Source organism: Dermacentor albipictus, chromosome 3, assembly GCF_038994185.2.
Source record: "Dermacentor albipictus isolate Rhodes 1998 colony chromosome 3, USDA_Dalb.pri_finalv2, whole genome shotgun sequence".
Taxonomy (NCBI): domain Eukaryota; kingdom Metazoa; phylum Arthropoda; class Arachnida; order Ixodida; family Ixodidae; genus Dermacentor; species Dermacentor albipictus.
The window spans coordinates 91838641-91864099 of NC_091823.1; the positions used below are offsets into that span (position 1 = coordinate 91838641).

Genomic DNA, 25459 nt, shown 5'->3' on the forward strand with positions numbered 1-25459 from the left:
GGCTTTGTTACTTTGTTGCTGGTAATTTTCAGCAAAGTACTGTGTAATAAATAATTGATAAACATTATTATAATTGTCGAACGGCAGGATTCGAGCACAGGATTTCCAGCACAAAAGCCTGATATTGAAACCTTTACGTCGCGTCGCGGACGCTTGCATCGACAGCAGACAAAGCTTCCTTATGAATTTATCACGGGCAAGAAAGTGCTTTGAGATGCTTGGTGCGTGTCGATTTGGCCACATCGACAATCTCAATCGTCGCAATAAGGAGTGATTGTGCGTGTTCCGAACATCTACAGCACTTCGAAAAGTATGGATTGCTCTGAAATTTACGACACTGAAGTCATATAAAGCCTATCAAAGCCGCTATGATGTCTGAATCCACAAGCACGAAGATCTTACAAATCCATGTACTTCCCATCATTCCCATAATTACTGAACGAATGCCGCGTCACATTTCCTTCTTGTAATTATTGTAGGAAACTCTATGCCGCGCAAGACGTGTTTCGCGACGATCGCTACGAGATGGCGCCAGAGTACCGAGCGTCGTCTGTTCACTCTTTCATCTTTATTGGTTACTGCTTTTCACCGGCTAACAACTGTTAAACGTTATGCCTGGACGCACGAAGCGCCTGCGTGCACAACAAGTTTCTCGAATGTTATTGATAGTTCTATCCATTCGCTGTTGTCACCAAAGCGTTTTGTAATTTGATGGTATGCGCGACATGAATTGTGTAATAATTTTTAGAAGCCACGCGGGTAGCAGCGTTTACACTGGAACCTCGGACAGTAATGTATTAAAGCCGACACGCTAGGCACGCGGGTCAGGTTTTCGACGATCGTCCACTCCGCTCGCCGCTATCACGGTGCTTGAGTGCTACTTGATATTCTGGGCACAATTTCGTCCAGTAGAGTTAGATTTGTAACTCACTCTTTCAACATTGTCGTTCTTCACCGTTACTAACACGTGACAATATAAAAAATACAAAATAGTGCCCGCAAGGTCTTTCTGCACAACAAGCCACGTAACCGGTGGAAGTGCTTCGTCTGCCACAGCTAGTAAAGGAGCTGCCCCAACAGAGGCTTAGCGCTGCCGGCGAGAGGACCCGGTGGTTCAGAATCAAGATTTTTCCCGCAATATATCGATAATTCAGTACCTAAACAGCTACGCAGGAAATTCGCATTAGGAAGTATGGTAATCGTCGGCGAAATTTTTGCTTTTGCGGCTATCTCACGCGATGTTTCCTGCGTAGTTCTTTCTTACAAATTATTTTGACCCAATTGTTTATGTGTTGCCTAGTCCTTCCCCTCTTGCTTTTTGTTTTCCTCATCTTACATAGCACTTAATCTTACGCTATTATCTTTTCCTCCAATTCACTGCACGATTAGAGTTGCTCTCGCCGCCTCAAACCTCGGCACATATGTTTGTGCCAGCTGCGTATCGAATGCAAAATATTGCTGTCTCGTCCATAATCGATAGTAGATGTAAGCATGGAATTGCTACCGGCAAAGCGGATTGGTTGGGGATCATATTAGCCACAATCGTAAAATGAGTGTAGTGCACGTTTGCAATGGCACACCCTACCACCCCACGCAACATTACACCGAACCACGCCGTTGTTGTAAACTGGTCCATATAGATGCTACCCAGCTAGAACTAAACGGGTTAAAGGCACCATGACAAGCAACGAAAGACTCCAGGAAGACAAAGCGCACTGCCCAGCTAGAAGAAGAACGCCTCAAGGAGGAGCCACGCAGCGTGGCGCCATCTCTCGAGGCCACACGAAACCCACGCCGCAGAACTCAGGGACCGCTAGCGTTCAAAAGAGCACACGCAACCCTGGCTCACCACCAAAAGGTGACAGTTAACTGTGTGGTGTCCTGTAGGTACGTTTTGCATGTTGCAATTGGAAATGACATATAAAGCTTCAGTGTACTAGAAGTTACAGCTTGAGTGATATTGTGAACAAAGATTAGGAAGAACTCGGAAGCTATATCTTTTATTAACTTGTTTCCGAAGTAACTAGTTTATGTAATGTGGTCCTTTACAAAAGGTCAAGGGTCACAGACGATTTCAAATGATAATGGTACTCACGAGTACAAGATTATTTAACTAACCGTAAACAATGCGTTGCGCTTGGTCTGCACCAGTCAGTTTGTCTTCCAATTTCATCAGTTGCGCCATAAGGGCGCGTTGTAGGGCCACTGCTGTTTCTAGTATATATAAATTACATTATAGCCGAAGTTTGCCCGGTTATACAAATCTGATAGTACGCCGGTGATTGTGTTTTATTCCACGAAATTATTATTGCTAGCAATCAATGTATCTTGCACCATAGCACTACTAATATTGAGCAATGGTGCAAGTGGTGGGACATGACTGAGTACGGAGTAAAGTGTTTTTCTTCGAGTAACTAACAGGAAAAACCCACTTGAGGATGCGTTTTAACTCGACTCATCAGTATTGCAAGTAACATCTGTAATGTATTTGGGAGTAAGAGTTACTAATAGCCTGACTTGGAACACTCACATAGGCATTTGTTCACTCGCTTTCCGTAAGCTGCGTTATCTCAGGCATAATGTTCGTAACGCCCTTGCTAACGTTAAGCTGTTAAGCTTTAATATTCTAATTAGGCCGAAGCTCGAATAAGCTTGCATAACTTTGGAGTCATATAACAAATCTAATGTAACGAAGCTCGAAAACAGACAAAGAAAAACAGTCACATTTATTTATTCAAAATTTGTACTTACTGACTCCCCGTCAGAATTTATGCGCGCCCACGGCGTTGATCAACCTAAGTGGATAATGCGAAATTCTCGTTTACATTTTCTTTCATTACTTCGTAGCAATAAATTCAGACAGGACCATTAACCGTATCTTTGCCCAATGCCAGCAACAAATGCAGGATTCTATTACAAATATTAATTATCACCGCTTTTTGCACAGACCGATCTGCAGAATTTTGCTTTTTTTCCACGTACCATAGAAGATTGGAATTCATTAACCATGTTTATACTACCCCAATGAATGCAACCTATAATTTTTTACAAACTTTCCATCCTACTATAATTTATATTTCCCTGTTATATTACTTAATTGCTCTATACATCTCTGTTGTTATATTGGTGCTATATAATGTTATTCTTTTTTTTGCTGAGATTTTGCCTTTGTATAACTCTGCCCTTCCTACCTTGACCTAACCATGGTCTGTAGTATGTACATAAATAAAAAATAATAAGAAAGAATGATACATTCTGAGGAGTTTGCTAGGGCCAGTCTGAAAGAATCACAATGCCACAGTTTGGTGTAGATCACAGCGAGATGCGACAGTTGGCACCAGAACAACGTTTGCTGTTATAGCAAGAAAAGGAAAAAGCAAGATAGAAGAAAGCAAAGCATAGACTTGTGAAACACCATGTTGCGCTGCGGCGAGAAGAGAACAGGAGGCTTGCTGAATAGGGGCGCACGAAAAACCTTTGATCTCCAGCCCTTTGTTCTATGCCAGCAGCCGTATAAGTATACCTTGAGATGTGGCTAGCCTATACGGTACTGAACAGGGGAGTTCGCATCTGTGGCTTGCGCTTAGGCGCCGGGCATCATGCACAACATATTGTTTGCCTTTCAGAAGCAATATTACACGAAAGGCAACAAAAGGTGCCCTGGGGATTTGGGGTAGCTTACGGCACGCAGTCGTTTTCCCACTTTGTGGTCGCTATTCTTAAGGTATACTTCCGCACTTTGAAGCTCAACAGTGGCTGCCGATCGATTTCAACTAAGCGTTCACAGATTTAATGCGATCCATATTGGAATCGAGTCGCGAGAGCACGTCAGTTGACAAGTGTGTGTCCGTTCGATATATAACGCCACCACACAACGGTTACTGCGAATGTGGTGTGTGGGTAGGGACCGTGAGGCGCTCCATCCATAGTTTCAGCAGGTCTTGAATCTTTTCTGATAATATCTAAACTTCGTTGCTTATTTGTTCGTTCGATTGCTTGATCCAGTGTTTTATTGCATATAAGGGTCCAATGCTACACCTTGGCAATGAAAGACGCTGTGAAAGGGTGATGTGGAGTAAATGTTTATTACCTGGGGTCTCTTTTAATGGGCACATAGCCGTAAATATAAAGCTCCCATAGGAATATTTTAATGTTTATTTTTATTTGAAGACCAGTGCTAGGTTACTGCTTTTGAATGATTTCCTTCACATATTTTTCTATGAAACAGGCGCATACAATACCAGAAACAAGGTGGACTACAAAGATAAATGGCGCACTACAGGACAATATATAATGCCACTTTTGCAGTTGCCTATGACCCGCACTTGATTTACTATGGTCACGCAAGTCGCTCACCTTTAAGATTTAAATGAAGTATACATGTGCCTTGCCTTGAATTTGTAGGTATTTTAGTCAGTGGTAACATGTTCAGAGTCGAAGTCAGTTATCATTAAAACATTCTTCCTTAATCTGCTGTTTCTTGTAGATACCACAGACGACCAAGAAAACCAGATGCACTCATTTATTTCCATGTGAAGTATAAGTACTTATGTGCGTTTTATTGCGATAGCATTTATATGGACACTTCAGGCGCATTTCAGCGGTGCCGTCACCGTGAGGTTCCGTGTGAGTGAAAGCGTATGAGTGAAAGCATATGAGTGAAAGCTTCACGCGTCCCGGATGCATGCCCTTCCCTGTGGCGCGCGAGGCAAGGGAGGTCAGGCGAGGGAGGAGGGGCGTCCTTCTCCGGCGGCTGCCAGGGTGTCTGGATGTCCTGCTCGCCGCCGCTCCGTGCAGAGGGGAGACGTTGCGACGTCTGCTACGGCGTTGGCCACGCGAATCGCTGACGCCGTAGTAGACGCCTTTGGCGGACGCCGTAGGGCGCGTTGCTGGCGCTCGTGTGTCTCGAAAGCAATCTGCGACGTGGCTAAAGTGCGCGCCCTCGCGGGCCGCATCTTCAAAGCGATCTGCTATGTTTGCAGAGTGCGCATAGTGTCGGTAGCTTCGTATTCGCTCTGCTTTAGACATTTAGTTCGCGTTGAAGCGACAGATGCACGGAGGTGAATTGGCTCCTAAGTCCAGTATTTTCACAGACAGTTTCCACCTCACTGAGCGAGACGCGTTTACCTTTACCTGTGCGGGTGTGACACCGTTCTTGGTAATTTAGTTAAAACAAGTTGACGGCCTAGTTGGTGTAAATCCATGATAGGATGGGTAAGCGCTACTGAACAAGGACGTAGAAAAAAGCAAACACGCAAAGACAGCGCTGTGTCTGGGTGTCTTTCTTGCTACGTCCTTGTTGACTCCCGCTTACACATTCTATCATTGTTAAATAGTAAGCAAATGTTTTCAAGTGTATACCGCCGATAAAACTACTATCCTTACTTCGTACAGCTATCTTCTAATTTGCTATCATAATCGGTGCTTCACCTTTCGGGTGGAACTGCGATTTCTTTTTCTCAGGTTTTCACGTTTAAGTATTTTGTCTTAGTGGTGCCCTAATCATTCGCACGTTTCCATTCCTCCACTCGCCGTGCCAAGGGCATGGCGGTGGGTTGCATTTCGTTTATGGTGAAAATTATGGTAAATAAATACTTGACATCAGCATTTCCAGCGCACCGGCAGAAAGAAAACGAGGATACAAGGACCAGAAATATAGCAGAAAAATTCAGAACCATTCCAATCTGTGACGGCGGATGACCAGCGGAGCTGTATATAGGGTGATAAATATGCTGGTAATAAATGTTGATTGAAAACAGAAGACACATAGCACAATGAAGTACGGTTCTGTTTTCACATTTTTGTTGTTGTTTTATTAAATTGAGCACCTAATGCTTTCTATTTTAAACCTTCTTTTGTTTGCTTTTCTGGATTTATTATTTTTCCACCAATGTGGCGATCGGTTTATGATCACTATGATATACGGCCAGTAGCTCGGCGGCGACACCAGAAATGTTATTTGGTAATGTGACGTCTATACATGACCGACGCTGCGTCGTGGGAACGCTGATGTTTGTGTAAGACTGGACGCCGAAACTTTCAAGAGAAACGCCACGAACCATTTTAACGCGATAGCGTTAAGGAGCTCGTGTCGCAGAAAAGCCGGTGTCGTCGGCGTCGGTGTCGGCGGCGTTGGCCGTGAGCGATAAATCCGAGCAGGTACTTCATGAATAAAAAACAACTTGCAAGATGGGCTGGGTGGGAATCGAACCAGGGTCTCCGGAGCGTGAGACGGAGACGTTACCACTGAGCCACGAGTTTTTTTTTATTTCCATAGCAGGTACCATGCACGGAAGCGTTCTTTCTTCACAGCTTTTCTAACACACACACACACACACATACACTGCGAATTGCACATCTATATGAGTATTCATCTTTGCTGCAGGCGCTTCTGCCACACCTGCCATCGCTTGCTAAACTCATCTTCGCCGCCCAGCAGCGAACTTGTATACGCAAAAGCATCACAAAAGTGCGTCCACGCAGGTTTTGCGTTTTCTAGTGCTAGGACGTAATCAGTTCGGGATCTCCAAATTGCATACAAACCTAGCAATAACAGGGTTTCAGCACTGTTGTTATTTTTGTCATCTGCCAGTGTCAGATATTTAACGTTATCCCAATTTGGGTATATCTGCACGTCAAACACAATTCGTATGTTGTGCCAAAATAGTACTGCATTTGTACAAAACAAAAATACGTGCTGCAACGATTCTGGATAAGGACAGAGAGGGCAGTCCGTTGACCACGGCACGAAGAAACCCTTGTTACGTAGCCATGTTTTTACAGGTAGAACTTCGACATGTAACCTAACAAAGAAATCCTTAATCGCTGTTTTTACAGGATATTTTGGTAGACGCTTGAAAACGTCAGACTCCAGCTGGCTTCCAACTCGAGACCGATATAGGGGTGGTGGGAATAGCATATCTATAGTGTTCCAGTACAGACTCTTCCGTTTTACATTTTTTAGATACTCTTGAGAAAAACGCTGCTCGAAGAAGCGAGCTGCCTGCTCCACCTCCCTGTAGAATTTTAGGGTGCGGGCTCGTGGGACTCCTTGGGCACCTTCGATCCACTCGCTTAAGTACCCCCCTCCTAATTGTTTGAAAGAATGACGTATAATATGATGGGTTTGGTTTTTGAAAAAAAGGTACCTGTGAACTTTGAGGTTTACCTCTACGTTTACCAGCCCTAAGCCTCCTTTTGCCTTACTTAAGAATAAGTTACTGCGCCTCATGCGCTCAAACCGCGACTCCCAAATATATGTTGCGCAAAATCTATGCACTCGATTCACCTGAGACGGCAAACAGGGCATCACCTGCGCTGAGTACCATATAGCTGGAAAGAACACAGTGTTACACACAAAAGCTCTGTTCATAAGCGGGACCGTTCTCCCATGCCACTGTTGCACTTTTGCCGCGAGGGTACCACTTCGAATTGTATTTTGTCCATTCTGTAGGTTGGCAGTATTAAAACACACACCGAGGTAGCTGATGATTTCAGACTTCCACTTCACCTCTAGGAAGGTGGTTGGTTTTAAGTCCCAGGCACCTAGCCATGCACCCGCGCACTTTTCTCGATTCACTTTAGCACCAGAAACTTTACAAAAGTCCATGACATGCTGCACACCTTGGCGGATTTCCTCTCTGGAGGCACCCACAAGCGTAAGGTCGTCGGCGTAGGCGAGGACTTTCAGAGAAGTATCTGCGAAACTGAAGCCTGTTATGTTGCTGTCGTTCAGAATTGTTCGGCACAAGGGTTCTAAGTACAGAGCAAAAAGAACTGGTGACATGGGGCATCCTTGCCTAACGGATCTGTTGAGCTGTATGGTGGGAGTTGTTTGTCCGTTGATTACCAGTCGCGTCGTCACTTGTCTGTAGCAGACACCAATATATTTTAGGAGTCGGTCCCCAATGTTGCAGGCCTTAAGCAAGTTGAAGAGAAAGTCATGTGTTACTCTATCGAAAGCCTTGCTCAGATCCACTTGCAAAACCGCTGCCCTGGATCCACCAACGGAGGTAGCTTCGCACAGTATCCTCATAGCGTGCAGGTTATCACTGATGCGACGGCCTTTGATGCCATAAGATTGATGGTTGCCTATAACTGCTCCGAGGGCAAAGTCCAGCCGTCTAGCTATAATTTTAGCAAGTATTTTGTAATCAGTCGTTAAAAGACTAATGGGGCGGAAATCGCTCACTGTCGGCACTTGCCTTGAATGCTTCTTTGGCAGTAAGACAGTAAGACCTCGTCGCATAGATGGAGGCAGTAATCCTCGTTTCAAAATGTCATCATACACATCTCGTAATATTGGGACTAATTCCGGTGAAAATTTCTTGTAAAAGGCAGTGCTGAGTCCATCTACTCCTGGCGATTTTCTTGGTTTTAGCTGCTGTATGGCCCATTCTATTTCGCTTTCTGATATACACTCATCTGTTTGCTGTTTTGTCTCGTCATCTATGCAGTTTAACGTTGAGGCATACTTTTGCAAGAGTTCACGGTCGCATGTGTAACTTCCGTATTCGAAGAGGCCTTTGTATGCTTGAGTGAAGGCAGTCTCGATGTCATTTTGTGATTTGAGAATACTGTCCCCGCTCTGTATTGCTTCTATTCTGTTTTTCATGCCGCGCTGTCTTTCTTTTGTCTTGAAAATCTTGAGCGGTTCCTCATCTCTTTGCTGTGATTCCGTCCTAGACCTGATCATAGCGCCTTTATATTCTTTCTCCAAGATTGACAGCAGCTGGCCTTTGCACTCTTTGATATCCTCCGTGAGGGTACCCGGGTGACAGTTTTCGGCTTCGATTAGATTTTTGAGAGTTCGTAGCAAGCTCAGCTTTTCGCTCTTCTTCAGTGCTGATTTTTCCTGTCCTTTTGCAAGTAGAAACATCTTACATTCTTCCTTTATCTCTTCCCACAATATCGCATCTACCTGTCCTCCTTTCGTTTTTTCCTTGATTAGATTCTTAATGCTGCCGAATATTTCTTTGTCATCCAGCAGACTCTCATTCAGCTTCCACAACTGCCACTCTTTGTGCCTCTTTCTTGTTATTTTCTTTTCTTCAAATACGGCTGTGACAAATGCATGATCTGAGAATGCAACAGGTTGCACTGTATAACGCACGTTGTACGATGAGAGGTCACTAGACACGTAAAACCGATCAAGCCTTGAATGACAGTCCCCTTGCCAATGTGTAAAACCATCATTATCTCCTGGCGCAATCTCGGTAACATCTTGCAAGTCATAGTCTCTCAAAAGCTTCCTGAGCTCTGCTAGGCTGGTATCTGGCGATCGCTTTTTCGAACAGTTTGAAGCACGTAAAACACAATTAAAGTCTCCGGCAAATATGGTACGGCATGGTGAGTCAAGATACTGCCTCAGGCCTGAAAAGAATTCTTTTCGTAGCGGTGCGTCATTCGGAGCATGAATGGAAACAAGCTTGTATGGTTCATTCCGGTATATCAAATCCACACTACATACACGGCCGTTTCGGTCCTTGTCCCACTCGGGGTACACTAGTACCGCTGAGTGTTTCTTTACCAAAACTGCCGTCCCTCCGCTGTAACCACAAGCAGGCGAAAAATAAAACGAGTAATGGTTACGAACAAAGTGGTCCATCTCTTCCAACTGCACACTCGATGAAAGTTTTGTCTCCTGAATAAACGCAATGTCAACATTTTCTTGCAGTAGAAGATTGAGAAACCACTGCTTCCTCCTGCTTGCGACCAAGCTCACGCAGTTAAAGGTTGCTAGCTTTAAGTAAGCCATAGTGATAAAACTGCCGATACTCCGGCCAATGATGCATACCTTTGAGGCGTGGTCTTCCCGGCTCACAAGGAGCGCTTGTGACGTTTTTCCACGGGCGGTATCCGAGGAGCCGTGGTAACACGGTTCCTCTTCATGGCCGCTTGCGATTTTACTTTTTGCACCATGCTTCTCATCTCTGTAATGCTCCCTGATGTGCCTTCATCCTCGTCCGAACCAAACTCAGGCATCCTTGTGGCCCTATTGCTTGCGTCCTCCGGCTCAGACTCCAGGGAATGGTACACCTCTGGCGTCTCCGCTTCCATTGGAAGGTACGGGGCTTCAGACGCCTCTGGCGTCTTGGGACATTCCGCTCCTAAGTCCGCAATCCCTGCTTCTGTCGCAGATATTGCGTCGTCAGACGCCACGGGCGTCTCGAGGCGTTCTAGTTCTGCTGGGTAGCTCACTTTAGACGCCGTCGGCGTCTCCACAGGCACTGAAGGGCACGCAACTTGAAGCACTACACTGCACTTTTATTCGGGCTTCCCCGAGATTTTATCCGTTGTTACAGCGACAACAGGTGATACAGGCTTCACTGGAGAGTCGGCCTCAGCTTCTTTTTTCGTGGTTGGTGTTGCAGGCTCAGGCACCCACGAGGAAAGATGGATGTTACGAGGCTGTAAAGTTTCTACAGCTTCATCCTCGTCCATGAGCGCATCTGTGTCGTCGTTCTCGCCGTCTTCCCGTGTCATGGCAGCGTAAGTTTTCCTGCAGTCGTCAGCTTCGTGACCAAATTTGCGGCATGCAGAACACCGCGGGATACGACAATCCTTTCTTATATGGCCCGATTTTTTACATCGCAGACACAGGAGTGGTCGTCCAGGCACAATTACAAGAGTGTTGCTGCCCTGAATACGAATCTGATGCGGAAGCGATTCGACAGTAAATCCGTGTTTCAGTCTCAAAGTCACCGATCTAGATGAGGTTTGCGCTCCCTTGAATTTTCCAGTCAGCCACGTTTCTCTACTCATTTCTTCAATTTTCCCATATGGTTCCAATGCTTTTCGCACGGCGTCGTCACTGATATGGTAAGGAAGCCAGTGAAGTTTGACTCTCACCTGACTGTCGTTGGGGTCGATGACAAGGCATCTTTTACCCTTGATGCGCAGTTCCTTTGCATCTACGAGCACTTGTTTTGCGGCCATGGAATGTGTCGTTAGCGCCCAGACGTGATTCATCTGGTAGGCACCGATCGATGCTACATCCTTGACTACTTGTAGGCGCTCAATTTCTTCTTCGAAATCGTTGATTCGGTAGGGCCTGGCAGACACATCGCAATGAAGAAATACAGTGTTCAGGGAAGCGTTTCCAGTTGGCAGTTGGGGCAGAATAACCTTGTAATCCTCATCAGATACAGTAGAACCACGGCCTGAAGCCGCTGACACCGCTCGGAGAGAGCACATGATCCCAGCGTCCGACGCGCACGAGAGCCGACGAAGGAATACTGAGCCACGAGTTCGATGCTTCAAGACGGTACAAAAGCGCCTCTAGTGAACGCGGTGTTACCTTAGAAACGAGCTGTTTCTAAGGCTCAGGCGTGCGTCGCTTGCTCAGGCGCACATTTCGTTGCCGCGCCGAACGCTGCATTGCTCGACGCTCACCGCGTCCGATGCGGGGCGCCTAGTCTCTGCGCCGTAGCCCCATGTCTTACACCCCTTGGCGGGTCAACGGGAACGCTGTCGCGTTCCACTCTTGAAGGCGAAGCTTAAGCGTCCTCCAATTTTTCCGTCTGCAGCCGAGACGCGTCTATGTTGAACGCCCCCATAATTACGATGGGAGTGGAGTCGGTGGGGGTGATCCAACTAAAGGTGCATACGCTTGGCGTTTGCGGCACTATCTCCGTTCGTGTTACGTGTCGCCCACCCTCGCCGCGCACACTCCCGCTTCTGTTCACGACGGTGTTCTTTGTAGGCGCGCTGTTCCTCCGCAGTCCTCACCGCACGCTGCCTACCCTCTGCATGGGTGGAAGTGAAGTGAGATGAGGTTACGTGGTTTGTCTATAGAGCCCATGACGTCAGACCGCAATCTCTAATAAACGAAGTCTATTCCGATTTTACTTTCTTTATTACCATATTTTTTAATAACAGTACGTTTTGACATTTCTCGCGATTAAACGCAGCTGGGGAATACCCGGCAATACGCATTTGCTTTATGTTTTAGCTCTTTTCGCTCTCGGGTGGCCACCATCTTTTTTGCCTATGCACACAAACCGCCAGAATCTAGCGCACAACAGCACCACTGTAATAAATCCACGTGGAAGAATATTTTGCTTCTGGGATTGCCTTGGTAGTTGTCATTTCATCTAAAACGTACGAGAGTGCTGCGCAAGTGGGCGACGAATGCGGGCCTTGTAATTCTGCGAGGCGAACAGGAACAGCGTTCGCGGATGTCAATATCGCATGGCTGTTCTTGAATTGCGCCCACAAGTTCAACCCATGAGCCGTAATATTTTTTCGCCCTTTCTCTTAGCCTGCGGTTACAGTAACTGATAGCAAATGAATGTTTGCAGTAAGAATAATTAAATGCCAGCAAAGAGGGGTGGATTGCATTCAAAGAAACGTATCTTACTATCGAAGAAAAAATTTTGCCATTACATAAAGCTGTTGATATAAAAATGTTGTCACGATGAACGATTCACTTTGTTACGCAGAAGGTTACAGTGTCGTTCCACAGCTAGCGTTTTCTATTTCATACAAAGTTATCTTTAAGACAAGCAAACTTGACAGACATCTCTATGAAGAGCAAGTAGACATCCGAAAGACTTTTTGTTAGGATTTACTTTTCTCCAGCAGAAAGACAGCGCTGTTTCATGATCGCCCATGCTGTCAATACGCGAAGGGAAATACGCAGGTAAACATGTCCGGATATTAATAGGCAGTTGGTAGTTTCCTAATTAAAGGCAAATTATCTAAGGTTCAAGAGGAGATGGTGGAAAAAGAGAAATTGTGCTGGTAGGCAAATGATAACAAGCGTCGTCTTACTTCCTGAGCACAGCCAGAAATTAATCGTACGGGAACGACTACAGGCATTCAACAAAAACAAGAAAGATGCGCTGGTAATTATTCATTCATTTATTTGCCTGAATTAAAGTGGAGCAGTTATTACACTGTGCAAGCAAAATTATATTGTTAGCCTGATTGCAAGCAATGTTGGTTCTTCCTGCTAGTATTCATTGCCACTGCTTTGAAAGACCAGGAAAAATATAAATTAATAAATATATGAGTGCACAAAAGCGTATGAGTGTGATAAGCTTTTCGGCAAAGCCAAAACTGTGAACCAAATAATAATAATATATGGGGTTTTACGTGCCAAAACCACTTTCCGATTATGAGGCACGCCGTAGTGGGGGACTCCGGAAATTTGGACCACCTGGGGTTCTTTAACGTGCACCTAAATCAAAGTACACGGGTGTTTTCGCATTTCGCCCCCATCGAAATGCGGCCGCCGTGGCCAGGATTCGATACCGCGACCTCGTGCTCAGCAGCCTAACACCATAGCCACTGAGCAACCACGGCGGGTTAACTGTGAACCAAGGATTCGGGGATTGCTGAGATGCCATAAATGTGACTATGTATAGTGGCATGCCCACATGTGTTAGATACATTTATCGCATCTGTTATTTAACACAGCGGGGCCTCTTGTCAAATCCTATGCACACAAAGCCTTGTCGGAGGATAATACTTGTTTTGACTATAGTGTCAGGGTGAAAAAAAGTACAAGAGACAGCCGGGAAGTAATCAAATGAACCAGCGAGCCATATAGCGTGAAGTGTGGTGATTATTGATTATCAAATGTTCCTGCCAGGAATAATTGCAACCAGATAATTGCAACCAGAATAATTGCCACCAGCAAAAGAGCGGACTGCATTGTACGCAATGAAGCTGGGCTTCAATCATGGACTGGTGTTAGCGGCATTCCAATGCCCCTTTAATATTTCTCTTTGTTTATGTGGTGCTGCTCTTTCCCAAAGAATAATGCGAAGTGAGAGATATTTCAGTGGAGGGTATAATTACCGCTGCCATTATCGCGATAATTTGCAGCTACCTGCAGCGTAATTACTGGTGTCATGTGTTTAAGCTGGAAAAAATGGCCGGACGTAACGACATAAAGCCGTATCATTCAAGGAATCAGCTTATGTCTGCCAGTAATTAATTTACGTACTACACACTTCGGTAATTTACCTTTAGCAATAATTACTTCTGTTCGTAATTTCCCCACTCTTCCGCTATGGCGAAGTGCGAAACGCGGCGTAGGATGACGGAAAGAATATGAGCGGACAGTGTTTTTGCTACCACTGCGAGAAAGTGTAAACAAGCAATAGCTTTTCGTTATGCCGCACGCGCGGCTTCAAGAAGCTTCGATATATGTATTTTGTAAATCAGGTAATTCGCTTGAGAAATCCCGCACTATCATTACCCCAATACTTCTAGAAGCATGGTAAGGCATGCTTAAGCATCTCTAGGTTAGTCATTAGCACAATGTGTTTGGTAAAAAAAAAAGTTGTGTCTACAAGTGCACCTAACACTCCAAAGGCAAAACTTAGTTCCGCAATGAGCTGCGATGCACAGACAAAAATTTTCTTGTTCAGAAGTACGGCCGGTCCGGCGCACACAATGGGGATTTACCTCTCTTCGCATTAGTACTGAGCATTTTTGGTACCGCATTTCAGACAGCAATAGACATAAATCTGACATGGCAACAATGGTTTTACTCACACAAGAATTAGAGGCTCCAATGTTGGCTTCCTGCATGTATCAGTCCTTTCTGTCACACTGTCATCATAATGGCGCTGCCGTCGTTGTAATAATGTTGAGAAGTTCATATCCTCGTCTTTGTGTTCAACATATCAGCAAACAGTGAAGAAAACATCTATTCGTCCAAGGTGTACTTGGATGCGGGACACAACAATCAATGAGCTGCACCGCAAAATTTGGACTTTAAACTTGTACAGTCTTCGGTGCACTACATAGACTCGGAGAGCGATGGCGTTTGTGGGCATTTCGAAGGCCGCTTCTGGCAACACTGTAGTCCCAAAGAAATAGATGTTGTGTTGCCCTCAAGAAGTTGCTTTTCAGAAGATGGTAGAGCCAACAACAGGGAGAACTTGCCGCAGTGGCAGTAAATGAGCTGATCGGGAAGTTAGCGCTAGGCGCCACTTTTTTTATTGAAGATAAAGCGCCAAATGGCCCATTGAGCGACAAAGCCAGCGTCTGCCCTCTGGAGCAGAGAAACAGCATTTTAATTCCCATTGGCTGTGTCGTCACATCACGAGTGCGCCTCGACGATGCAGCGCGTTGCGGAACGGACCACTCACGAAGCTTCAATAACGCGCTAAGTGTTGCGTGAGGGGACCGGGCATCACTGCGACGGAACATCACCCTCACTCTCGCTCTTTAAAGCCGGCGCGCAGTACGTATCTCTCTCTCTCTCTCTCTCTGACACTGACCTGAGCTGCAGCGCGCGCCTGCCAGCTTTGGTGGCCGCTGCTGCTTCCTCGGTCTCTCGCCGCGCGGGCTGCACATATTAACAACACAGGCTGCATACGCTTCAGATTTTAGAAACATAGATCAACGGAGATTTGACATAGGCGGCTGTGTCTACTTATGTCTATGCTCCGTGCGTCTATTTATGTTTTTCTTTTTATTGACATTATATCCTTGAGAAAGCGACATCTCAGCAAACACGATGTGCTGCTGTGGTATATCCTGCAGGATCGTCTAGAAAAAATGACAGACCTATATTTGCCATGCATGTTCTAATCTCTTATTAACGTCGTTGCAGATGAAACCGAAAACAAACATTACCATTAAACGGCGCTGTAATGAAACTGACATTCATGACGACTACGAAATGCAGAGCACAAGGTCATCGTAGCCTGGCCGTGAAGGCCGCATTTCAATAGGATTGAAATGGAAAAAAAGCTCACACACAGTGCATTAGGTGCACGCTTAACAACCCAGGCGGTAAAAATTCATCAGTAGTTCCCCATTACAGCACTGTTTATAATCAGAATGTGGTATCACCACGTCAAACCCCAGATTTCTTGTTTCAATGTTGTCCTAATTTGTTGAAGATGTAGGGAATGTACTTTAAATAACGGTTGCAATCTTATAAATTGTCATGCCCATCGGTTTCCTTATCATACTTTCACTTCAAAGCTTGACAAGCAACGTGCACGTCTTTCCAAGACAATATTGAGCTTCATTACAAATGCATTGTCGAGCATTCTTTTGTTGTAATTTCTCGAAGCGCAGTGTATCGTGTTTTATAAAGACATGCACATCATGTTCAACTCGGCATTACTGCGCATGCCCACTAACGATCGAACCAACGAACATGCCCTCGAAAGCTATCTTAAACGTGTTCCCTCTCCTACCCACAACGTATATATAGTGGAGCAAATAAAGCAACGGGGCTCTGTGTTGACTGACACTTGGCTCGATCGCATTCTTTACGTGAACAACACGAAACATGGTGTCAGAAGTGCGCCGCCACCCGTGATGGAATTCTTAAAGCCTCCTGAACCGTTACGCCTGAGTGGCGACATTGCCAAACAATGGAAGCTTTTTAAGCAAAAATTCGAGCTTTTCCTAGCAGCCTCGGTGCCAAGAGACAAGCCTCGGGATGATAGCACGAAGACTGCCCTACTGCTCAGTTTGGGAGGGGAAGATGTGTTGGAAATCTACAACAACTTCACTTTCACTGAAGACGCCGAAAGAATGGACTATGCGACCGTCATCAAGAAATTCGATGAATACTGCGCAGCGCAGGTGAATGAAATACATGAGCGGTACCTATTTTGAAGACGAGTCCAAGCAGAAGGTGAGCCCTTTGAACCATTCGCAAGGGACCTGAGGCACCTGGCGAAATCGTGCAACTTCGGCGTAATGGAAAATTCAATGATCCGTGACCAAATTGTATTTGGAACGAGCGACGACAAAGTGCGCCAGAAGCTGCTAAGAGACAAGGAATTGACACTGACGAAAGCTGAGCAGGTATGCAAATCCGCCGAGTTGTCAGATGCACAAAATCAACTTTGGGCACGCGAACAGCGCCAAGTTGACCATATCCAAGCAAGGCCAAAGGAAACTGTTGCATCCCCAGTATTTAAATGCAGTAGGTGTGGTCGGGAGCACGGCTTGAGGAATTGTCCGGCGTTTGGACGCACCTGTAGACGATGCGGAGGCAAGAACCATTTTGCGGTGCAATGCAAGAGCAACAGGCAAGTGGCAGAAGTCAACGCCGACGAAGACTTCACGATTCTCAACGTATCGGTAGATACTGTCAAAAGCCATCGTGACTGGGTAGTAGAAGCACTAGTCGGCAGCAAGCGCATCAACTTGAAAGTGGACACCGGCGCACAAGCGAACCTTCTGCCGTATGGTATGTACCGCGTATTACAGCCCGCGGCACAAATAAGAGAAAGTAATGCAGTGCTACGCTCCTATGGGGGAGGAATCATCAAGCACTTCGGGGTAGCCAGATTGAAGGTCACAGTTGGCAAGACGGCGACTGAAGTCGACTTCTTCCTTGTAAAGAAGGGGCGCGCGATTATTGGTCTCGAAGCAAGCGAGCGCCTGGGGCTCTTCGTCAGGTCGGTTGATGCAATGACGACAAAGGGAACTACAGAGTTCATGCAGGAATACAACGACGTCTTCACCGGCACCGGATGCCTTCAGCGGCTGCACAAAATGGTGTTGCGACAAGACGCCGTACCTACGGTCCAGATGGCTAGACGAGTACCCCTGGCGCTGCTGAAACCACTGCGGGCTGAACTCGACCGGATGCTCAAGGCAGGCATCATTGCCAAGGTGGAAGAGCCAACAGACTGGGTAAGTCCGTTAGTTATCGTGAAGAAGAAGGACGGTCAGCTACGTATATGCATGGATCCTAGGAAAATTAATGAAGGTCTCAAGCGGGAGCACTTACAGATGCCTCGTCGCGATGACATAGAAGCCGAGCTTGCGGGAGCACGATATTTTTCACGACTAGACGCCAAATCTGGATTTCATCAAATACCGTTACATGAAGAAACATCCAGAATCTGCACGTTTTCGACCCCGTTTGGGCGTTATCGTTTCCTCAGGCTTCCTTTCGGCATAGCGTCAGCATCCGAAGTATTTCAAAGGTACATGAACGAGATCTTTGACGGAATTCCTGGTGTATGTGTGTACGTCGACGACATCCTAGTATGTGGCTCTTCAAGAAAAGAGCACGACGAAAGGCTACGAGCTGTCCTTCAGTCCGCGCGTAAGGCGGGGTTAACATTCAATGCTTCAAAATGTGAAATTGGCGTGCCAGAAATTTCTTTTCTTGGCGATGTTATTTCCGAAAACTGCATACGGCCAAGCCCTGATTCTGTCGAATCGGTTCTACATCTACCACCACCGAGGGACAAGAAAGGAGTTCATAGAATGCTAGGTGTCGTCAACTATTTCGCGAAGTTTGTACCGGCCCTCGCAGAAAAAACTAAGTTACTCCGAGACCTGATAAGAAAAGACAGTGTTTTCGATTGGACCGATAACCATGCCACAGAATGGAACCATATCTGTGCAACCTTAAGTAGCCAGCCAGTTCTGGCTATCTTCGGCCCGATGCGTGACACTAAAATAGCTTCGGATGCATCGCAAAATGGCATCGGCTCAGCATTGCTACAGCGTTACGGGGACGCTTGGAAACCTGTTGCGTATGCTTCGCGAGTACTTACCGAAACTCAAAAACGATATTCACAGATTGAGAAGGAGGCGTTGGCTGTGGTATACGGGTGCGAGAAATTTCACCATTTTGTGTATGGACGCACGGTCATCCTCGAAACAGACCACCGCCCCCTGATCAATATTTCGCAAAAGGCAATTGCTGACATGCCCCCGAGACTGCAGCGCTTCTTTCTACGTTTACTGAAATACAATTTCACTCTGCATTTTGTTCCAGGAAAGCAGTTCGTGCTGCCAGACCTGCTGTCGCGTGCCTCTGTAGGAAAACCGCAAAAGGATGAAGCAGAAGAAGACATCGAGATTCACGCCGTAGGTGTTGTATCGTCACTTGTAAGCGATGCCACGTTAGAGCACCTATCAAAAGAAACGCGAAATGACAGCTACTTGCATAGTGTCGTCACGTGCCTTCAGAAGAACCAACCTGTGCAGGGACGGCTTAAGCATCTCGACAGTGAACTGTCAGCCGTAAGCGGGGTGCTACTAAAAGGGTGCAAGGTCGTGGTGCCAACCAGCATGCGCCAAGAGATGTTAAGAAGAATCCATGAAGGCCACATGGGACTAAATAAGTGCAAAGAACGTGCGCGTCGTTTGGTTTTCTGGACCGGTATGAACACTGATGTCGAAAATGTGATTAAAAAATGCTCAGTATGCCAGAAGCACGCTTACAAGCAACACAGCGAACCCTTTCTTATCCGCCCAGTGCCTGCGCATGCCTGGTGTAGGATTGGTGTTGACATCTTCCAGTACGCTGGAAAATCGTATCTTTGTGCGTATGATGCGTTGTCTAATTTTCCCGAGGTTGAGCAGTTGCAGGACACGTCAGCAGCCGGTGTGATTGATAAACTAAGCGCAATATTTGCTAGACACGGCATACCAAAAGAAGTGTGCACTGACAACGGACCGCAATTCTCCAGCCGCGAGTTTCTGCTCTTTTCAGAAAGATATGATTTCAAGCATGTCACTTCAAGCCCGCGGTTTCCACGCTCAAATGGCTTGGCCGAGAAAGGGGTTCAGGTGGTAAAAAGAATCCTTAAAAAGACAACCGAAGGAAGAGAGGACTTCTGGCTCGGATTGCTCAGTTACAGGTCATGTCCGCTGGAAGACGGCAGATCGCCGGGTGAACTGCTATTTGGTCGACGGCTTCGAACGCCATTGCCGGATTTTACGGAAGTACCCAGCACGTCCGTGAGGAAGCATCGACAGACGGAACAGCCGAGACGCTCCCTGGCTCCTTTACGGAAAGGACAAGTCGTGCGAGTGCGCGGAGACCGATGGGATACCAAAGCCAGAGTGATGCGAGCGGAGCAACCAAGGTCCTACCGAGTAGAGACAGAAGACGGCAAAATTCTACGTCGGAACCGGCAGCACCTTCTTGCGACAGCCGAACCTTTCAGCATGGAGTCATCTACCGGAGATTCCACGGACGACGAAAGCGACAACGACGGCATTGTAAACGAACATACGTCGTCAAACGGAGGTGCACCGGCGATATCAAATGAGACAAGTCCACTTTTGAGGAGATCAACACGGCAAAGAAGACCGCCACAGCGCCTCCAATACGACAGCAATTTTAAGCAATGTTCGTAACCCCTCGTAATACCGTTCGATAATATTTTCACTTTCGTGTTTTTACAGAAAAGAGGATGTATCGTGTTTTATAAAGACATGCACATCATGTTCAACTCGGCATTACTGCGCATGCCCACTAACGATCGAACCAACGAACATGCCCTCGAAAGCTATCTTAAACGTGTTCCCTCTCCTACCCACAACGTATATATAGTGAAGCAAATAAAGCAACGGGGCTCTGTGTTGACTGACACTTGGCTCGATCGCATTCTTTACGTGTACAACACGAAACACGCAGTAGCCGACTTCTCCGAACACATCTTCATGGCATCGTGCAATAAAGTCAAAGAGCAACAATGCACTAATGTGACCAATTTATATGGCAATACGAGGCAAGTAATCAGTGATGTGATAGACCCGCAGATATGCACATACGTCCTATCTCGGATACGACAACACCATACATCACTTACAATACCAGTGACATCACAGAGCCACACAAACACATGAGTTCTGTCTAGGTGTGATTACACACCATTTTTCAAAGATGTCTTCCTTGCTTCTCCGTTGTTTGTGCACACACGTGACATTTACAACCGCAAAGAGGTTAGCTCAGTAAGTGCAGTTTTGAACGGAGGCTACTTTCTTCTCAACACCGCGCGGACGACTGTGCCTTGCCCATAGACTTTTGTGGAACAATGCGCAAACGAGTGATAGTGCTCTCCACATGCCAGAAATTACACTGCGTGTATTTCGGAGAAGTCATCTCGGGGATTAACGACTGACGGGAAATGCAAGAGCACTTCAACCAGCGCCCGCCAAACAAATCATTTTCCCAAGGATCCTGTTGATGTTCCACAAGAAACTTCCCCTTCTCCCAACTCTCAATAAACTCTTCAGTCACGGTGAGGTTGCTCCTTAGTTACCGAAATGCTGCACTGTCTGAAAAATTCAGAAATACAGAGCCCTGAATGACAATTCTCAGTTGTGTTAACTTGGCTAATTGGATTATTTTGATTATTTTCTCACTTTCGTTTGGTCACACACTTGCACGCACGCACGCACGCACACTGGTACACAAAAATGCATCACAGTGGATGCACAAAAGTGCGTTAGTGTTGAGGTTGCTTTTTCGGCCTTCGAAAAAACACTCAACAAGCGCGGACTTATGAAATCCTGACAGCGTTTTCCAAGGATGCACCCAGTAACATAGTAAGCAATTTTTCCAGTGCACGAGCACTGTCGTAAATTTGTTTTCATGAACTAGGTGGAAAAGTTATATGGGCCCATCAGGCAGGTGTCTAAAGAACATATTCAAAGAACACTAATAAACCTAATAGTTGTGCTACCGGGTCACATACAGCTAGACTACGGGAACTGCAACTGGGCATCTAGAACGAAACAACCTTCATAGGCAAATACAAAAAAAAAGGAAGATCACTGTTGTGCCACACTTTTGCCCTGCTCAACAACCTTCGTACGTAAATACAAGAAAAAGGAAGATCACTGTTGTGTCACACTTTTGCCATGCTCTCCACCACCCAACTCACCTTCAGCTGTTTTAGGCGCCGAGGAGAGAAACAAAAGCCTCCAAATGCATCCACAATCGACTGACGTCGTGTTGTTGACGGTTAGATGCCACCTTCATAAAGAGTGTGTGCTCTTTCTTTCCCCCTAATTTAGTGCATTGTAGCTTTTTCGTTTGTTTAAATGGCACATCATTCATTGTGGCGAAACCCGCAACTTCTCCTACCCTGCCCTTGTCTTCTTTGCGTTAGTTTGCAGCATCCAAGAAAAACTGAAGCAAGGTGTGACACCGGGCTAGCTGGTATTCCATGATGATGTAACCAGCGTGAGAGGGGACACAGAACACAAGGAAAGCGACAAGTCCCTCGAGTGGCCAGTCGCGCGGCAATTTTGTGTGTATTTTCGGGCTTCTTTCAGGGTCGGGAAAACACTTACGTAGCACCTATTGAGCAACAGAAAGCTGCATCGAGGGATTTTATGCGAAGCATATTACGAGAGCTCAACCCAGCTCCTCAGGCGCGGCGGTGTCGCCTTGAATACCACGTGACACCGTGACGTCACGACAGAGGAGAAGTGGCTTTGGCTCAACTCTTGCAAGATGGGCTGGGTGGGAATCGAACCAGGGTCTCCGGAGTGTGAGACGGAGACGCTACCACTGAGCCACGAGTACGATGCTTCAAAGCGGTACAAAAGCGCCTCTAGTGAATGCGGTGTTGCCTTAGAAACGAGCTATTTCTAAGGCTCAGGCGTGCGTCGCTTGCTCAGGCGCACATTTCGTTGCCGCGCCGAACGCTGCGTTGCTCGACGCTCACCGCGTCCAATGCGGGGCGTCCAAGGTGAAGCAGAGTAACGCATGAGTTGTTTCTTCGTCTAGCCGAACCAAATATAGCCAAGCAACAGCAGTTCACCAAGCTAAACAGTGGTTCAACAACTAAAATAAAGGCTAGTATGCTTCGCATCCTGGGCTTAACCTTACCTAAGGCACAGCCATTTTTTATGTTGCTCTACAACTTTCTCGTTGACACTTTTCCATCTAACTGTAATATCTGAGCCGTTAATTAAATCATTAAACCGTATTACCTAATTTAGCGGAATAAAAAAAATAATCTGAGTACCTCGAGGCGACCGCAAACAACATTACCTTGGTTCTGTCCAGCTACGTGGCATTTGGATAATTTAATGTTTGGTTCATGTTACGCGGGACACCCTGTACACATGTATAGATAATCAAAATCATAAATCTCGGTATTCCCATGTGTTCAGAAGGCACTCTCATATATCACCCTAAGGACCCCCTGTATATCTATGAAGCGCCTCCCACCGCGCATAACGGAAAGACGGTCGGACAGATTTCTGAGGGAAGTAGCTTCAGAATGCTTGCGTATTAAAAAGCTCGTTGGCATTCGCATGATAGACGTACACTTGCGAATGTGAACCACTCACTGGAGCATCGGATGATGCGCTGACAGACCGTAGTTTGATCACACCATTAGGCACGTAGTTCAATCGTTATTTTTAATGAATGTGCTATTCAGCCAGTGAACAGCACCGAGCACCCACGTAGAGGAATATCCGGTATAGTTCGCAAATTAAGATCTGCTTTAAAAACTCCCGATGTGGTTATTCGAATGACATGATAAAGCCAACACGCATTCTAAAGCATATTCAATGGGAACCGCAGGTAAAACAAACGGAAAGAAAGGACAACTGCTGGCTGAAGTGAACCGTGATGGAAGGGTGGGCGAAATCTATTGACCTGATCACTGCGATTGGATTGGCTGTTCATCGGGGTCTTATTTTACTTGTTTTCCGTTGCTCTCCCACAATCACATGTCAGGCCTTCGGGTGACGAGCACGGTGCTGTTTCCCGGAAATAAAAGCAAGTTTGTGGCTGCTAGGTGAATTCGAGAGGGTATCGTTGCGCCATCGACTAGGTTAGAAGTATGGCTGCAGATCTGGCGGCGCAGAAGGCGAGCGAAGGAGACGAGGCTAAATTCTACGCGACAATAAAGAAACCAATTGCGATCGCTTTTATCTGCCCGACAGTCGCACAAACGTAGCAAGCGCGGCACGCCCGCTTGGATAAAATGCAGAACACGTATTTTAGTGGTGTCCATTCTCCGCATCCTCGCTTTTCGATCGACATCCCGGAACTGTTTGCGGCCGAATGAGCAGACGCGCCTGACAACGATCGACGTCCTTCCGGTCACAAAAGGCATCTCTCGTGGTGGGGTCGAAACGTCGATCGATCCAGCCATCCCGTCGGTCTTTTTTCTTCCGGTCTGTTCAAAACGGCAATGGAGCGATTTTGGAAGTTTTTGCTGATGGAACACACGACGGTTGGTCGTACATCACTCGCTGGACAACGTGGCATGGTGTGGATTGGCCTTACAATCTTTCCTTCGTCGTTGTAAGGAAAGGCGCAAGCATATCACAACTACCTTTCGAGCGCCTGGACATGGGTGAGCAGCTATCGCTGTTGAGCTGCTCCAGTCATTTCTTGTTTCTCTGATCAATAGTCGAGTTTTTCTTTCTTTTTTTGCATTGCCCGATATTGAGCTGCAGTCACTCGGCGATAAAGGGATCGAAAAGTACCTTAAGAAGTTTTGAGTTTATTGCGTTCTTCCCACGTTCTCTACAACGCAGTGTTTGGAAAGCTGAGGCATCGGTCGCGATCAAGATCTCCAAGTTTCTGCGCTGACGCTAGCTGCAACAGATACCCACGCCGTGGTGGCGCCGTGGCTATGGCATTGTGCAACTAAGCCCGAGGGCGTGGGGTTTTAATGCCGGCCGCCGCGGCTGCATTTCCATAGGGGTGAAATGAAAAAAAAAAGATCGCCCTTTTGTCGTACATTGGATGCACGTTAGGCAACCCCAGGGCGTGAAGGCTATTCGAATGCCCATCCCTACGGCGTGCCTTATGATTAAATTGCAGTTTTGGCACGTAAAACCCAGGAATTTAATTTTAATACACACCTTACAAGTGTCAGGCGATTGATAGGACGCTGTTTTGTGCAAGATGACGCTCCATTTTCCCGTAACGACTCGCCGCGACGGCTTCGTGGCTTTTGGGTTGCCACACTCGGCAAATGGTCGTGCGTTCGAGTACCGTACGCGGCAGCTTTAATTTCGGGGGCGGCAGGCTGGAACTACACTCGTGTATAGTGCTTTGAGTGTTCCGTATAGAGTCCCAGCTGGTGAAAATCAATTTACAGCCTTCCACTATGTCTTCCTCGATAAACCACTATGCAGTTGCGACACAGTAAAACGAACAATTTTATTAGTTCTCATGATGGTTCCATAAATTTCATCCAGGGGTAGCAAATGTTGCAAAACTGATTTTTCATGTTCCAATGTCCCACAAAAGTATTCCTGAGTGTCCTTCTATAGTAGATTTTGTAGCCGCAAAGTTCAAGCTATAAGTAGTTATTGACGCAATCGGAGACCTACTATATAACAGCTATTTGCGCTAGTCTGACACGAAGTCGTTACCACAGAACCGCAAGTAGACTTTGTTCTGGCACATTCAAGTTTCACTCCTCAATGCAATACTTGATGCTTCTTAGCTCGGCTACGCGAGGATTTTGTGTCGAATTCTACATGTTTTGCTGATTTCGCTTATACCATTGCTCTATCCACGTTCTTGTATGCGCCTTCTGCCCTTAAAAAAAAGGGGGGGGGGGGCGTGTGTGAGAGAGACAGAGAAAACAAATTTGAACATGTAAAGGAAATAATATTTCTAATCATTGTCAACGCAACTATTACAATGCATTGCGGTAATAGAGAGAGATAGAGAGAGAGAGGAGAGGGGAAAGGGGCGGAGGTTAACCAGAGGGGAAGGTATGGTTTGCTACCT

General features: G+C 46.3%; 1 protein-coding gene across 1 annotated transcript; it reads left to right on the forward strand.

Moving 5' to 3' along the window:
- Positions 1-16225: 16225 nt before the first annotated feature.
- On the forward strand, positions 16226-20281 carry LOC135908071 (uncharacterized). Its single transcript, XM_065439806.2, has 2 exons — positions 16226-17625; positions 18725-20281. Exons 1-2 carry the CDS (start codon positions 16681-16683, stop codon positions 18767-18769), a joined length of 990 nt encoding a protein of 329 aa, XP_065295878.1. The 5' UTR covers positions 16226-16680; the 3' UTR covers positions 18770-20281.
- Positions 20282-25459: the final 5178 nt, after the last annotated feature.